The sequence below is a fragment of the Thermobia domestica genome, chromosome 14, assembly GCF_964235325.1.
Source record: "Thermobia domestica chromosome 14, izTheDome1.hap1.1, whole genome shotgun sequence".
Classification (NCBI taxonomy): Eukaryota; Metazoa; Arthropoda; class Insecta; order Zygentoma; family Lepismatidae; genus Thermobia; species Thermobia domestica.
In genome coordinates this window covers 18,093,647-18,111,936 of record NC_137467.1, presented here as the reverse complement: position 1 = coordinate 18,111,936, position 18,290 = coordinate 18,093,647, and the positions used below count along the sequence as shown (strand labels likewise).

The following is an 18,290-nucleotide window of genomic DNA, read 5'->3' as shown; positions in this document are numbered from 1 at the left end:
TTGAATATTTCACTTGACATTGTAAATTTCACTTATAGAAAATTATATTTAACCAAACTGAAGGAAAATCAGTAACTCAACTTGCAATGAGAAGGAAAATTTTGCTGTCATCTGAAAAAACATACGCACAAGTTACATTTAAGCATTATACATAAGCATGGTACATGTTTCCAAATTTTCCTCCTTCATTGTTGTATTGTTGTACGTTTGTCACTTATCACCAGTCCACACTTCGAAAAAGAAAGAAAAAAAAAAACTCTCAAAACTGGCATTGCTTGTGGGAAGCCACACATATGTAGGTGCATTTACACCAAGCTTCAAACAATCAACACTTCGGAACTTCTCATCCAGCTTCAATGGTGATAGCTAACGCGCAACATGTCTTCTATAGTAGTGTCCGAATCACTCAAAATGCACCGTTTATACCATGCTCTACCGTTACGTCACGGAAAACTAGTGTGTTTAAATTAAAGAAAATCTATTTTTAAAATTTCGCGTTATTTCGCGTATTGTTAGAAATTTAGCGCAGAACTGCCAATTTTGCGTTTTATCGCGCAACGGAAACTAATGAAAATACCACAGAATATGATAAAACGTCAAGAAACTGAAAATTACTCAATTCTCACGCATTTCGTTTTATTGCACATTGCGAAAAACTCGTGCCTCTGCTTATTATTAGTAATCAGGAGCACACACACGGGAGGGGTCCATATGGTCCGAACCCCTCCAGAACTTTCTAAAATACACTTGCATACGTTCTCAATATAACAATGCTTAACAGGAAAACGACTGACGTACCATAAAAATTTGATCTTACAGTTCATATGTACGCTTTCGCTTATAAAGACAATTTAGTTCTATCATTTTTTTTTTCTTTTCTAAAAATACAAGTGGAAGGTATTCTACAATTATTAATCGTCTTTTCGGGTGCAGAATAATAATCGTTCAATACTACATGGATGTAATGGCTCGTAGTATTGGACAACCCCCCCCCAAAAAAAAAGCTTAGACCCCTCTGAACAAAAAAAAAAAAAAAATGGGTACGCGCCTCTTAGTAATACATAACGCGAGTCCGAAAAGGAATAAACTCGCAAAGATAAGAAATATTAAGGAAGAAAAAAGCATTGTTTTGTGTTTATTTTATTTTATTTTATTTATTTATTTATTTTTTTTTTAAACTGAAGTGTACTATACGGAAACATGGATACTGCACTAGACACACTGCGCTGAAACGAATACAGGGTTTCGAAATGTGGGAGTAGAGGACAAGTGAGATAGTTGAGGTGGTGGAATGGTAAACCGATTTATATATTTAAAAAATTAAAAAAAAAGTGCTACTAATAGTAGGAAAAAAATTGAACGTCATTGAAAGAAATATCGTCTTGGATTAGGGTTGTCACCTGTCTTGAATTACACCCAAGCGGGACACAAGCGGCACGTCAAATTATCTAGAACACTTACAAAATACAAGGCAGAAATTCTAGGTGACATTTATAAACTTCGACCCGTAATATGTACACTCATGTCCAAAATGATTATCGCATATCTATAACTGTTTCCTTGTAAGAATATACTTTGATAATGATTTTGCAGGGCACTTTTAATACTGATACTGTGTGTATAATCGGGAAATGTGTATTTGTGGTAAATTTCATAGTGAAAGAATTATAAATACGGAAATTAGAATGAGTAAAACAAAATGTTGCTAAATGGACAAGAAGTTTTTTTTTTTTTTTTTATTGTTCTTATTTACTGCTCTTTTGACATGAAATCTGCAACATACCAGTACATGTCTTTGCAGATTATACACGTACTAACATTGTAAGAAATACCGGACGAATTCGTTATCAAATTATATTCCTACAACATATTTATAAACATGCGACAATAATTTCGGACATGAGTGTACCTGCGACTATCGAGATGAAAGTATGGTTGTTTCGGTACAAATTGTTCATGTTGTCAACAGTGAAATCGACGTCAATGATGTTAAATCTTCGTTTCCATCGATTCAATGCTTCAAAACTTTTGTTCAACTAACCGCCAAGCTGACGCTGAGTTTTCTGTTTTGTGTGTTTTTGGTTTACATTTATTCATTAATAAATTGATCCAAGTACAAATTAGGGTCTGAGAAAGTGGCGATCTATATATGTTCAATTAACTGTGTAAACGCATTTCTAATTGAGATACATACATAACTTACAATCTGGAAAAAATGGTGTGATTATCAACCGATGTGTCGCAAAATTTTAAAATTTCAGTCACGGAACATTTAAGAATTAAAATCAATCCTAAAACAGACTGTGTCAGTCAATGGCTTTACGAGCAACAACCATGCTCAGTAGCAGCTAGAATTACAGTAGGAAGTCAATATCCGAGCTAATTGGGACCACAGGTAGTTCGGATTTTCGAAAATGACAAAAAAAAAAAAAAAAAAAAAAAAAATGCTATTTAGGCTTACATATATTGTGCAGTATGCTTTTCTATCGATACAGTGGTTATTCAAAGACTACTTACATTTAATGTTTCTGAAGAACTTGGTCGTACACTAAATTACACTGTTCTTGTAACTCACACTTAAAACTTAACTAGTATAGGCCTAAGAGAAAATAAAAATATGTATGACAAACAATTACGTATGAATGAACTTTTGTACAAACACTTGACTTCACACAACATCGACGGACACACTATTGTTTGTTTATCGTTAACGTTAAGACAAAATGTAAAAAGCTTCTAGGGACCGCATTCGGATTTTTGACGTTCGGATTATCGACGTCCTACTGTACTATTTTATAGAAATGTAAAGTTTTAAACCACTTACATTTTATAATAACACAGCAAACAAGTGTGTCGGGAAGTAGTGGACGTTCATCGCTCAAAAAAGGTTGAGAAACACTACTACAAGACAACACCCTTAGGTGTGGGAAGAGAGTGGCATCTAAAAATAATTGCAAACGACCGATATTAGTGGCAAATCCATAGTTTTCGAGATAGGGGCTGCAATGTCCCACCGCATGTGGTAAGAAACGTCAGAGACCATCTCTTGTTGGCCGTGCTATAGTTCTTTATTTTCAAATATTGTGCTAAAAGACCACTCTTCCTGTGCGAAGCCTATCACTTCTGCTAGTTTAATTCATAAAAAATAAATTTATTTTCATTTTTAGACCTGTTTCTCATCCTTCGAACAAATGGTACTGAATATCACGAATTTCTTTCAATGAATTCACCGTGTATTCATGTGTAATCCAGACTGTGCAGTAACGTTAATTCAATAACTGATTTAAGCCATATTGAAGTACTAGCAGCGTTCACCCCGCTTCGCTGCGGTCACCCCGGAACGCAATAAACTTTGTTACTTAGATAATTTTTACTTTTTCGCTTTCAAGTGATATGATAAAAACCATAGAAGATTGCAGTAAATCTTAACATTATATCGCCTGTCATTTATGTTAACCCGCCCCGCTTCGCTGCGGTCATCCCGGTGCTGGCATATTGTAAAAGTGTCTGTAAAAATAAGCAAATCAATTAAAAAATTTTAAACAGAAGATTCAAGCTATTTTCCGCTGTATATCGCCTGTCATTTATGTTAACCCGCCGAGTGACACGGTCATGCGGGTTGCATATAAATACGTTTATTTTTACCTATGATGAACTAATAACAAAGGATTTGTACGTTATGGACACTTGAATGGTCAATTATCTCAAGACACTGGTAATTAAAAATTAAAGTGATATGATAAAAACCATCTAGGGTCCAAATCCTAATAACCCCCCAAAAATGAAAGAAATTGGTTCAGCCGTATTAGCGTGATGAGCGGACAAAATTTTGTACGTTCTCTTTTATATATATAGATAGATGTTAGTTACTAACATAAGTAGATATTAATGAATCGGAATAAATGTTTGTGTTGTATTTTATGTTAAGCTGCTTTACCTGACACTAACGCAACAGGACCAAAGTTAATGCATCATTTTCTTTGAACGAGGCATTATTCCGTTAAATTTCTGCTTTGCTGCCGGAAATGTCGCACTTTATATTGTTATTCATTTTAAAATATGTAGTTAAGGTCATTTATCATTTTTCTACACATACATGAAAGAAAAAAAATCTGCATGTCATAAGGGTAAAGGTGACCCTCTCGCCAGTAGATGGCAACACGTTTTATCTATTTTCCTAATATATTTTTAGGAGCAGTAACATACATTCACAATAATTCAATCATAATAAAGATATAGACGATAAACTTCCTTCCAGGGGCGGATCCAGGAAGGGGAGCGATCGCCCCCAAAAGAGCAAACTTTCTTATTTTATATATATAAATAAAACCCATCCCAAAGTTTGAAACCCTTAAAAGTAGCAGTATGACAACCCACCGCCCCCCAGAAGTCGATCCTGGATCCGCCCCTGCTTCCTCCAAAGACGAATTGATTCCATAATTAAACATTAATTCTTGTATTCCTTCCATAGTTTATTCCGATCATAGCTGAGAGAATTATACGTCTAAAAACTCTAAAAAGCATTGTCTTTGGAGGTAACTTAGAATATATTTTTAGTGATTTGAAAATAACATTGAGTGAAACCACATATGCACCCCTTTGTTCCGTAACCAGAGTTGCCAACCTCAGAAAACAAAATTATCGATTTTTATCTTTAAAATTATCGTATATATTTTTAAAAAGATCTAATTATTTGTTATGCACGTGAAAACTGTAGAAACGAGTATTACTACTAATAATAGCAATAATATATAATAATAATACCAATAATGAATAATAAACTTATCTAGTAATCTTCAGTTTCGCACACCAAATAAGCGTTGGGGGACACGGTCACTCTGGTAGAGCGCATATCTCTGCTGTATGGGGTCCATGATTCGATCCCGGGCCAAGTAAGTTTGTGGTGCACAACAGCGTGTCCGTGGGTTTTCTCGAGATACTCGTTTCATCCCACATTCTCTTTCCATTAATTATTCCACCATCAATCACTTGTCTTAATCGTCAACTCCCTTAGCCTAAAGGGCATAACGTAAAGGGTATAACTTTAAACTTAAATATTTCATTTTCCAAATCGGCATCACTGTTCCTCATCAGTTTTAAAAATCCTTATTGCTCCGAACAACATTTCCACTCCCTCGAAAACGTAACTGCATTTAAAGAATGGATGCAGGGTTACCATTTGCCAATTCCCAAATCGTTATTCATTAATTTTAGCGGGAATGACTAAAAACTTCAGTGTATATTTTAAAATTAATACACATCTACAATGTATTTGCACATTCGAAAACTGCAAAACAGTATGCGTTCTAAAATTATCGTATATTCAACTATTATTGCAAGGGCATTATCGTATATACGAGGGCGGGGTAAAAAAGAAATTTCTTCAAGGTTAGGAACAGACAGAAGTCCGATGACGCCAAATCTGGAAAATATGGGGGATGGCCGAGCAAATCGTATCCCAAATCCCGCAGTTTTCCCATCGCCAATGCACCCTTATGCACAGGTGCTTTGCCCTGGTGAAAGATGATTTTCTTCTTCTTCAAGCCAGGCCTCTTCTCGCGAATTTTGGCAACCAGCTGGTCAAGAAGGTTGGAGTAATATTCGCCTGTAATTGTTCTCCCTTTTGCAAGGTAATCAATTAACAGGATCCATTTCGCAATGCCATCCAATGCCTGCACACAAACTGCTTGAGAGAACAAGTTCACACTTGTTATATGAACAACTGAAAAGCCCCCCCCCCTTCAGGCAATAATAAAATTTTGCTGATCGGAGTGCCATCTCTGGGTCAGGACAAGAACTTTTCACCCCGCCCTCGTAGCATTATGGCTGAAATTATCGTATCGCTGGCAACCCTGTCAATAACCTTTCATTTTCTCAGTAACACCGTAGCTACAGTACTTTCGCGCTTTCTGGTCAAAAAATTGTGACACATTGTTTTTACAGGCCTCTTTTGAAACTAACTAACAACCCTATTCAAGGAGTTCTGCCGAAACCACAACAAATGGTAGTCGGACGGAGCCAAGTCTGATCTATACGGTGGTGGGGAAATATTAGAACTTTCCAGCCAATTTCTCACTGGTCATTAAAAATGTATGCGGTCTGGTGTTATTAGCGTGATATATTACACCAGTTCTGATGATTAGTTCGGCCGTTTCTTTTGGAAGGTGCACTCATGCTAACTGTCGACAGTCAGGCCCAAGTCTCTCTTTCTGTTCTGTGGCAGGATCTTATGATGCACGACGTCCTTCCAATCCTACCAAACATACAGCATAGCCTTACTGAACAAAGTTAGTGTGGACTTTGCCACACATTGTGGTGCTCCTCGCTCGACTACGATCATTTTCGCACCACAGGCTATCCACTTTACATTGGTCGTAATTAGCAATGACTCAAGCTCGATATGTTTCGGTCGAGATTCGGAAACAGAAAATTCGAACTAATAAATATTTTTTAGATACATCCTGTGGCAAGCAAAAATCTAGTTTCTTTAGATAGTCAGGTTCCCCCAATAACAATGTTTGGTAACGTATACTTCGATGAATGGCGATGTTATGACTGCTTGCATCCCGGTTTTGCGCGAATTTGACTGAATATCATCCACTTTTGCTGTGATTGGTCACCCACTGCGAAATGCGTATTGGCCATCGAAATTTCCCAAATGAAAGCGACAGAATAATCTTTTGGCTGTTGCTTTTCGTAACTTATCTTGTCCATACGCAGCATATATATATATATATATATATATATATATATATATATATATATATATATTTTTTTTTTCACCGGCATGCGCAGCACTTTCCCCTTTATCGAAACTAAATTTAAAGTGTACCACAGCTTAGCGGAAAATTCACTTACCTTACGTCTGGTTATAAGATTTTTAACACTATTTTCACATCTACTATCTGTAACTGTCACCTGTCCAATGACGTTAGGTTTGACTTGCTGCGACTCATATACTCTGAGACTCAAAACATTTTCGCTCCCGTTACTACTACAACCCTGTTTGTAGAGTCTATATTCATCAGCGATTGTGTAATTATTATTAGGTACTTACTTTCTGATTTATTCTTCTTCTATCCCTTACTACTGTAGGCTGAACTGTTGAAGGCGCATTTTCTGTAAATAAACAGGAAAAGTAAAATTACTTTAAACTTTTAATGGACAAACATAACATATATAAAACATGCTACCATATAACATTAATAGACCGGTTCTCATCTCTGATTTAAGAGTCTGTAGTTTGATACTAAAGAGAGGTTGTGACTAACAGCACAGATTTCCTGGGTTTATTTAGGATCAGAGCGTCACATTCTCTTAAATTCCATCAGTAATAACCAGGGGCGGATCCAGAGGGGGGCGATCGGGGCGATCGCCCCCCCCCACAAGAGGAAACTTTCTTATTTTATATATAAATAAACCCATCCATAACAAGTTTGGAGCTCTTAAAAGTAGCAGTATTACTGCCGACCGCCCCCCCCAGAAGTCCGTCCTGGATCCGCCCCTGGTAATAACAATGCGTAGATGATTTCCGAAACTAAGAGTTTACAAACACACACTGGGTTTCTTTCACTATGTACAGTATTTGACTTTTTCCCCCTCCAGATTCTTGTATCAACTGGCCACTAGTGAAATAGTTATGTTAAATAATGCACACTACAGAAAGACATGCAACCTGGAAGCCTACAACGGAATCAGATGAAAAAAAAAAAATGACGTTCTCCGAACATGATTGAAATTAAGTTACAAATATTATTATATTCTGCATATACGACCAGTGTCGTAAACATCCCGAGTGTGTGGGTTTTCTCTGGGTTCTCCCATTTCCTCCCACCTTCTTCATTCATTTTCGTTATGTATTGGTTTATTTCTGAAGAACAAAGAAAAAAATTAAACCATTTTTATTGACCACTCAGTCAGTGCGAGAATTTTCCTAGATTTTGTTTTATAAAAAAAAAAATCCTTTTTGCTAAATTTACCCACGAAATTTCCCTAGATTAGGGAAATTTCCCTCAAACTACGAATAGTGCATTAACCATGCTATGTATTGTCATCATAGTGACGAAAGGTTTAATGAGGATCTTAACAGGTAGCGTGGCTATTGTACACTCATGTCCAAAATTATTGTTGCATGTTTATAAATATGTTGTGTAGGAATATAATTTGATAACGAATTCGCCCGATATTCTTTTTTACAATGTTAGTATGTGTATAATCGGCAAAAATATTATGTGGCAAATTTTATGTCAAAAGAGCAGTAAATAAGAACAATAAAACGAAAATATAAAACTTTCTTATGCTTTTAGCAACATTTTGTTTTACTCATTCTAATTTTCGTATTTATAATTCTTTTCCTATAAAATTTACCACAAATATACATTTCCCGATTATACACATAGTATCAGTATTAAAAGTAACCTGCAAAATCATTATCAAATTATATTCTTACAAGAAGACAGTTTATAGATATGCGACAATCATTTTGGACATGAGTGTACATCATAAAATTTTTAGGCCTACACAACGCTGAGCTGCTCTCTATTCTCCAAAAACTACGCATAAGGATTTTCAGTCATCTACACAATTTTGTTCATCTCATAAGATCTATCGTTTGGTACACATCTCACCTATGGACAAGTCGTCGTTCAACATATAATAGAGGAAGCAGTGACGCAACGGGATGGGCGAAGACTATCAAGCAATAATTATTTTCCTTTTTTTAAATTCCAACATAATTTGTCGGCAGCGCTGCTGTACAAGATAGGCTAGTTAGTTTCGGGGGGGCCGGGCACTCCGATCTCTAGTTGGTTGCGCCACTGATAACATACTATTTTACTAAAAAAAACATTTATGTTTACAATCATATTTCTCAGTACCGGAAGAAAGAAAAAGACGAGACGAAAGAAAACGGCGTGGAAAGGCAAACATTACACAATCGCCAAGCAACGAAACAATCAACAATTCATGAGCAGCAGAGGAGGATCTTTACTCCGCGACAGACGAGATCTCCTCTTCTCTGAGTCAAGGTCACAGCGCTACATTTTCAAGGCCAAGGACGAAAACTCTTCTTCTCAGGCGAGAGATGACATGGCAGAGGCAGAAAAAACACACACACAAACTGTTTGTTCCTGCTCATGATAGATCATCACTTGGATTCAGAGAGAGAGAAAGAAAGAAAAAGGTTATCGCAGAGGCTTTACATGTTTCCTAAACAACGTAACCAAACTTTACTTGTTCTGAAACAATTTCATAAACGTATTTGGATCATTTTGACTGGTTGGCAAGCTACTATCAACAGCGCAAACTTTATTACGAAACGATCAATAAATAAGCCACAGCAGACAGCTGTTTGGTTGAATAAAACGAGTTTCTCGCTGCGTTTCCACTACATTTTGGTTCATATTTTTTGAATCAAAAGATCCAATATATTTCAATCAAAAATGGAGAATTACATACGTATAATGTTGTAGCCAGACCCAAACTATCACTTAACTGAGTATGACGTGCTTTTTCCGTAGAACACGAAAACTCGAATTTACGGGCCGTTCAAAAATTTTGTCCCCTGATCCAAAAACTATTTCTTGGCCAAATAATCTTTTAATGCATTTTCTAAAATTATTCCTAAAATTGTTTCACTATGGCAATTAGTGCAGAAACAGTTTAACCCTTCCTATTTCAATAAATGGATAAAGGTCGGGGCACAACTTATTCCTAGAACCCTGAATATACAGCAAAGGCCATTTCTCGTCCTTTCTTATCGTTTTCACTATGCAGATTAATTTTTAAATTGAGAAGTGATAGGAAACGCTAACCACTTTCGAATCTAGTATAAAGATAAGGTGGACATGGTATTTATCCTTTGCACGCTGAATCGATTCCAAAAATCCGCTTCTCACTACTTACTGCCGTTTTTGTTCTAATGGCGATGTATTGAAACAGGAAATTATAGATTTCAACCACCTCCGGTATGAACAAAGTTGATTGAGGAGATGGAACCTATTTTGGGGACGCTAAAACGATTCGAAGAAATCGCTTCCTGCTGGTTCTTATCTTTTTACTTTGATACCTGTAAACAGAGACAGACAGATGAACGGACAGACCCATTCTGTAAGACTTCCGACACTTGTGTATAGCATAGTTTGGACATCTAAAACATCGAGGGGAAAAAAATCTGAATAAACATCGGGATTCTATTGGGCTCCTACTGATCTGGAGAATTCTATTTCCCTTCTCCCTGACCTGTGGCAGGAAATTCCCTGACTTTCATGACAGGTGACGGATAAAATTGATATATAAATAAGGAATAAATAACGGTGAATATTTATATATGATAACATTTATTTTAGTATATGAGACAAATAATAATCAATTGCTCATACGTACACTCATGTCCAAAATTATTGTCGCATGTCTATAAATATGATGATGTAGGAATATAATTTGATAACAAATTCGCCCGGTATTTCTTAAAATGTTAGTATGTATATAATCGGCAAAGACATGCATGTGGCAAATTTCATGTCAAAAGACCAGTAAATAAGAACAATGAAACGAAAATAAGACTTTCTTGTCCATTTAGCGACATTTTATTTTACTCATTCTAATTTTCGTATTTATAATTCTTTTCCTATGAAATTTACTACAAAAATACATTTTCCGATTATACACATAGTATCAGTATTAAAAGTACCCTGCAAAATCATTTATTATATTCTTACAAGAAGACAGTTATAGATATGCGACAATAATTTTGGACATGAGTGTACATTCCACTTACCACCCATAAAAATCTGAGCAACGTTCCATACTGTGATCATTAATTGGCTACGATGAAAGTGGTGTACAATTAATGTTAGAAAAAAATATAAAATCCCTGACTTTCCCTGATTTCCAGTCTTTTCCCTGAGTTTCGTGACATGTACCATTTTCCCTGAGTTTTCTCTGACCAGTAGGAACCCTGTTGTAACATTGGAATACTACTTTTAAGATTCGAATAACACTATTTTTCAAAGATTCAATTTTTTTGAAACCTTATTAACACTAGTTATGAACTCAAATTACGAAGCGACGACAGAACCTTTCAGCCATTCGGTAAAATTACTACTTTCACCTCGCCAAGCTAATTGCTAATTCTTAATTTTGTTATTTATGACTGTTTCCACGACGCCAAATGCCGTTATTTATCTGGTATTCTAACCTTTCTGCACGTCTTCTGTTAAGCATTTGGTATCTGAAATACGAGCTTTCACCACAGCACTATATATGCTGCCAAGTTATCAGTGCATGATGACCCCTTGTTGAGCTCAGTACCCGCATACTGATAACATAAACAGTTCTTGTCTGTTGTGAATACATGTTACTTGGCAGTATTAGCTGCAGCCTCCATATTTTATTATATGTTACTCAGTGCAACTTTGTGATATTCTCAATATTTACACGGTAAAAATATCAACAGCACTTCTCTATGAAATATAATCTCTCCGTTATAAATATATATACTGTATATATATAAAATTAAGCCTGTAGATGTTTGAGAAATCGAATGCGGAGAAAAAACATGGAATCTGATATACCCTCAAATTAGATTTGTTCTGCACGCATTTAAAAAAAAAAAAAAAAAAAAACTAGACAATCTGTTTGCCTCTTCCTCAAATAAAACACGTTGTGCTGATACATGCTGGTTCTGTCTTTATGTTTTTCAATATAAATAAAGTATTTTTAAAAAATAATGAAGTGCTCGGAAAATTTGACCAGTGAATTTTAACTTTATTTGCTTGTCTCATTTCTTGGACTACAGCGAAATTAAACTACCGCTAATTTTGGAGTTTTTCTGTAATATCTTCAAAACAATTAAAAATATTTGAAAAGCAGAAACATAGTTAACTAGACAATACGATTTTGCATATGATACCGTTATCACAACTCATCTACCTGTTTGCGATTGGCAACTGTGTATAGATTTTTTTTTTTTTTTTTTGCGGATTCTGTAAATAGCGGCATACCAAAAGCAGATAGGTGAATTGTGATAAAGGTATCACATGCAAAATCGTATTGTCTAGTTCATTACGGTTTTGCTTTTTGAATATTTTTGTTTTGAAGATATTACAGAAAAACTCTAAAATTAGCGGTAGTTTAATTTCGCTGTAGTGAAGACCCGTAAGTTCTAAACCAATCAGATTTCAAACAACAGTTGCCACGTAACTACCAGTGAATAAGTAAATATTGTATGTTGGGATGTGTGATTTGTTCCGCATATTTTACACATAAAATATTCTTAAAATAATAATTGTATTTCAGTGCTTGTGTATGTCTACTATTAATTTTCATTAATTTTACCATCTATAATAAACTTTAATTTTAAAAGCAAACGATCACATTAAAATTTCAATTATACAGTCTACTATTATAGTTATTGACAGAAATTTTAAACATAATTATCTCCTTGCCTTATGTTTAAATACATCGTTATCAAATGTCTGGCTACGATGCATGTAAGGTTATCAAAGGTCAGTATAAAGGAACTTGAATGAAAATAACTGATTATAAGTCTGTACTTCATTGCTTTTTACTTAATCTATTATTCAGGGTACAGCACAAGCTAAGGAAGACACACATATTATATATATATATATATATATATACCAGCAGCTTTGAAGAACATGAAAGGTTATGACCGCAGCAACCCAATCTCGCTAGTTCCAAATTAACTCGATTACGTTTATTATTATCCACCTCATAAATATCCACTTTTAATAATAATAGTAATAGTCTCATCAGCTTTTTCCCGATAAAAAGAAGTCGCCTAGAACCACCAAATGTTGTACACCGACATATCTTTACTGCTCTAATCGCGTACGAAGCAGTTTTCTATTTTCGGCTCGTGGGGATTTACAGGGGGTGAACACCTATGGATGTTTCTAAAAGTACCTTGCATGTATGCAACCTGCACTACATATCAATTATGCGGGGTTACATAACAGCATTAAAATACGCGGACAAAGGAATGACTGTGGGCTTTCTTCCTCTCTCTTCATCCACGGGGGGCACGGTGGCTCAGTGTGGTAGAGTGTATACATACCTCTGGTACGTGGTGTCCCTGGTTTGATTCCCGAGCCACGTAAGCTTGTGGTGTACAACATCGTGCCCGTGTGTTTTCTCGGGGTACTCCCGTTTCCTCCCAGACTCTCGTTCCACCAATTCTTCAAGCATCAACCACTTGCTTTAATCATTGTCTACCTTAGCCTAAAGGGCATAATTGTAATACACATAGTAAGATTTCATTTTTTTTCTGGCTCTGAATTAGCTCTAGAAATACCATGGCGGGAGGGGGGTGGAATTTTGCCTGCGCGTTCAAGTCCTCAATATTTTGCAGGATAAAGAGACACCTGCGAGATTTATTATTATTATTATTATTATTATTATTATTATTATTATTATTATTATTATTATTATTATTATTATTATTATTAGAATGTTCGTTTGAATGTAATGTTACTTTTATAATATCGTCTGTTTTATTTTTATAGTAATCCATTGGTTGCGGGTAAATTTGACCCCCTGTTGGTACTACGTGTAACCTATCTTTGTTTTCCCAAAGATTTCTTTTTATTTCAAAACACTATTTTTTTTAAAGTGTTATTTCTGTATCTTACCTAACACTGAAGCTCACAAAAGCATGCTAAATTTTACTCTAAAGATGGATGTAAATGCTCGCACCGCCAAGACAAAACCGAATTTCAGATTGTAGCATCCCGTGCTTTAAAAATGGAAACAATGTCATAAATGTAACCATTTATGATACATTTAAAGTAGAACTATTTCAAACGTTCTTGCTATTAATTTAGTTTCACATAACTGAAATTCAATAGTGTAACAATCATTTGAAATTTTTACCCCCCCCCCTCTTGTACTAGACATGTCAAGAGACGGGCTGGTTAATTCTAGCGTAAAGACATGCTAATGACGGATGCTTACAGGTAATTATCGTCCCATCATAATTTCGACCTCTGTTTATTGCTAACAACGACTTCGGTGCGACCATCGTAAAAATGAAATGGAATCTGTAGTTGAGGTATTTCGATTATGACCTGTAGGCTGTAGGTGAAGGATGATTAAGGAAAATGAATGACTAACAAAATTGATGGAATGAATGAAAATGTGGAAGGAAAGTGGGGGTGGGGGAACTAAAAAAATACTACACACTCATATGGGATCCTTTAAATACCGAGCTACTGTGTTCACATGTGCGAGTATAGTCTGTCCGTTTTAACCCTTTAATTGGCAAGCATTGATAGCATTACATTTAAAATATTTAGTTTGTTTTTATGGTTGTACAGTCCGCAGCAATAATAATAATAATAAAAAAACCTGCAACATGAACATGTTAGTTTACTGTGAACGACGAAGTCTTTTGCTACAAAATAGGTGTGCAGGGGACGACGCCGAGGTTTTTCTGGCGAGATTCGTGCCACTTAGACGTTATGTTGATTCCCTGCGCTGTTAGGCGCAGGTTTCACAATAAACTTACATGCTCATGTTTGCAGGCTTTTTGCTGCGGACTGTACCATGTCTTCGTGATCATAATTTCGTAATTTTTAAAGTAGTTTTTGTACTTTGGTTACAAAATACAGGATGTTTATTTCAAACCAACGTTGCCATAAAATAAGTCTTATGTGTTGTTACTGATCAGCATTGTACTATTATGGTCAAATATCATAAGGGCCGCGGTGGCTCAAAGGTAGAGCGTTCACCTCTGGTGCTTGGGGCCCCGGGTTCGATCCCAACCCCCGCCAAGTGAACTTTGTGGTGGACAAACACCGTGTGCGTGGGTTTTCTCGGGGTTCTCCCATTTCCTCCCACTTTCTTCATTCCACCATTTCGTTCATTATTCATCATCACCGTCTCCTTTAGCATAACCGTGGCACGGTAGAACACCTTTCAACTAAAACAGTACAACGATGCTAATATTCGTTCCAATTTACGGTGAACTTGATCAAAATGGACAGCGATGCACAAGTGAAGAGGAACTGAAAGTGTCTATAATAACATACGACCTACGTTATTATAGAAACCATTAACATGCCAATATTTTAATAAACAAAAATGATCAATTGAACTTCAACTAAGATTTATGTCTTGATTTCGATAATCTTATCTCATTGGGGATTTAGATTACTTGATGAATGTAACAACTCATTCTCACTTTCAGGCATATATTTTGTTACAAAAATATTATTAAGAGCTTAACAATCTCAAAAAATTGTGCGAGAGGTGACTACATGACATCAAAAAACAATAACCGATGTATACAAGCGACTACCAGTGTAATGAAGTCAACTCTTATGTACACTCTTTAAAAAAATCTTGGGCCCCTACTCTGCTTAAGGTTATATTCTGGCAACCGCACATAGCGAATTCTAATACTTTGTGTCTAAACAAAGATCTCAATTGGCCAAAGAAAATCCAGATTTGTATGATTCTACGAGGCGTGTTTTGTAAGTAAGCAATGTTGAAATTTGGGCGCTGCTGTGCTGCGGTCGGCATTCCGCACATGCGCGTTGTGCACCTACATCTGTTAGCAAGGCACAAGTTCACGTTTTTTGTGAGTAGTTAAAACGCATCCGCCGATTGTAAAATACGCACTGCGATCAGTTTTCTTGAAGACATGAAAGCGGCTGAAATTTATCGTTAGATTAGTTATGGAGCGAACATTATGAGCAATGGAATAGTACGGAAATGAGTTAGAGCTTTTACAGATGGCCGCACGAACGTTCATGGTAAGGAACGAAGTGGAAGACCTTCTATCATCATTGAAGACTTGGCAGAAAGTTGACGAAAACGTGAAAAGACGCTTTATGATTTCGTCATTATCTAACAAGTTTCCTCAAGTTTCAAGAAATCTCTATGAAATCGAGACTCAACAGTTAAATTATCGAAAGTTGTGCTCACGCTGAGTATCGAAAATGCTCACCGAAGTGCACAAAACCAAACGGTTTAACTAGTGTGTTGACCTTCCTTGAGCGGTACCGGAATCGAAGCAACAATCCATGGAATAATGGCATTTAACATTACTCAAGCTCGAACAAACAATTTCAGCCCGGAAAGTCATGTGTACTGTGTTTTGGGACAGGAAGGGAGTATTGCTTGTGGATTTTTGGCCTCGTAGTGACACAAATTTTACGACGTATTGTAACACCTTACAAAAACTCCACTGTACAGTCGAAAACAAAAGGCGAGGCATGCTAAGTAAGGGGATTGGTCTATACGCTGCCAACTCAAAAAAAAAAAAAAAAAAAAAAAACGCATCATTTGACTGGGAATAATTTTATCACCGTCCGCGCGGTCCCAATCTAGCACCCAGTAACTACATGTACCAACTATAAATTAAGACAACTGAAGGCGCAAAATAAAGAAGAACTACATTTTCTGTGATACAAAATAATGATTCATGTGGTGGACTTTTTTTTAACCTCCTCGGGCCCAGCATTTTTTTTTTTTTTTTGGGTAGAAATTTTGTGTTCCAATATTATAAGTACCTTCGGTTATATACCTTGTTAGCCAATTTTCAGTTATTCTTTTCGTATCTTTCTCAGTTTCCCGCTAAGTGCATGTCGCCTATTGGCGACACGGGGTCCGAGGAGGTTAACCCTCCCTTGGTGTGCGGTGTTACGTGTAACCCCTTGTTATACGTATGGTTAATGTGATGCTGTCCATTAGTGTCAAACAATGCCCACTGTCAGTATCTGTATCGTACACAATTTCAGAATTTTATATTTATTAGTTTAAAATAAAAACTACAAGGGTGTTTTCAAATAAATGGTCCCCTCTCTATACATCCAGATTAGTTTCTTTTACAGATAACCCAAGGCGTTTCCAGTGCTTTTTAAGATTACCGCAATCATTTATCTTTGTTCTTAATGCAATATGGTTTTATCAACTGTACTAATGAATGAAGTAAAATGAATAAATAAATAAATTTTAAGATCTACTTCACAGAATAAGCTGACTGAGTTGGTATTTTCTATTAACACCCCACAAAACAATTAAATACTTCTCTTTTATCATTTAATATCAAGTATTTTATTTATTTTGTTTGATCGCAAGTTCAAGTAGCGTATCTTTAGAAATAATAATTTCAATCAAAATCACACTATATTCACGTTAATCTTTCCACTGATATCAGATTACGTAAAAGTAAATGAAATAACAAAACCTATAATCATTAACTGATAAGTGAAAGACATACATCAACAATCTATATACAGTATTAAAATGTTAGGTTTACATGTTTGTCTCCAAAGAAAAAAAATGTGTTTGTCCCAAATCCTTTCGACAATGAGACCTCGAAAACCACAAATGCTATTCAAAATTTTGTGTAGATTGTCCAGTTCTAACTGAATATATTTTTTTAAAATGGCCGTAACTTCTTTATTACATTTTTAGGGGTTCACAGGAAGTGTTGATTTTTTTAAAAATAAGACATCATATCCTACGAGTTATACATCCCAACACCACATAATTGTATACGGGAGTAATATATCTCTCAGGTGTTTGTTTCATGCCCAAATGGTAATAAATAGGGCAACCATAAAGCATAAAAAGCAGTAAAAGCATAGTGGAATTTTTCACCTATGGCTGGTACTATCCCTGTTATTTTGACCATACATATCCAAATTTGCTGGTCTTATACGCATAATTTACAGAAATAAAGCACAAAGCATAATGCTTAATGCTTTTTTATTCCAGAACCTTGTATATGCGTACAACGAAGAAAAATACGTTAATATACTTTGTGCCAAAGAAAAAATGATCATCAAAGGCTGTTATGAATGACGCAAACAATTTAAATCAACTGCCAATTGCCTTTACTCGTAACAATGGAAAGTTCGAATTCCTCCTCTCGCCGCACCTTCCGCTCAGGATTTTTTTTTTTTTTTTTTTTTTTTTTTTTTTTTTGTCTCCTCACTTTGTGTTAAAAGGCAGTTAAGACTGGTTGTGCTTATTCCAAGATGCCAGAATCAAGAGCATATGCAATCTCAGAGACTAAGAGAATTCCCAACTGACCATTTCAAAGTGGAACGCGGTAATCTAATTTGTACTCTTTGTTCTGAATTCATTAAATATGACAAGTCTTCTGTGCAGCTACGTGTTTCAACACCGCTTAAGAAGAACTGCACAAAATGAGGTAGTATGTTGTTGATGTAATTTTTGGTGGGAAAAATGAATAGTTTCATATACGTTTTTAATGCTTGCTTGTGTAATACAAACGAATAAAATAAAACTAATATGTA

The 18,290-nt window shown here is 35.7% G+C and overlaps 1 protein-coding gene across 1 annotated transcript in view; it reads right to left on the bottom strand.

The window, feature by feature from the left end:
- Positions 1-18,290, bottom strand: part of larp (La related protein) — a 223,222-nt gene that overhangs the window by 98,090 nt on the left and 106,842 nt on the right. The window contains exon 2 of the mRNA XM_081737755.1: positions 7,058-7,119. Coding sequence (XP_081593881.1) covers positions 7,058-7,119 — 62 coding nt within the window. The remainder of the gene's footprint in view (positions 1-7,057; positions 7,120-18,290) is intronic.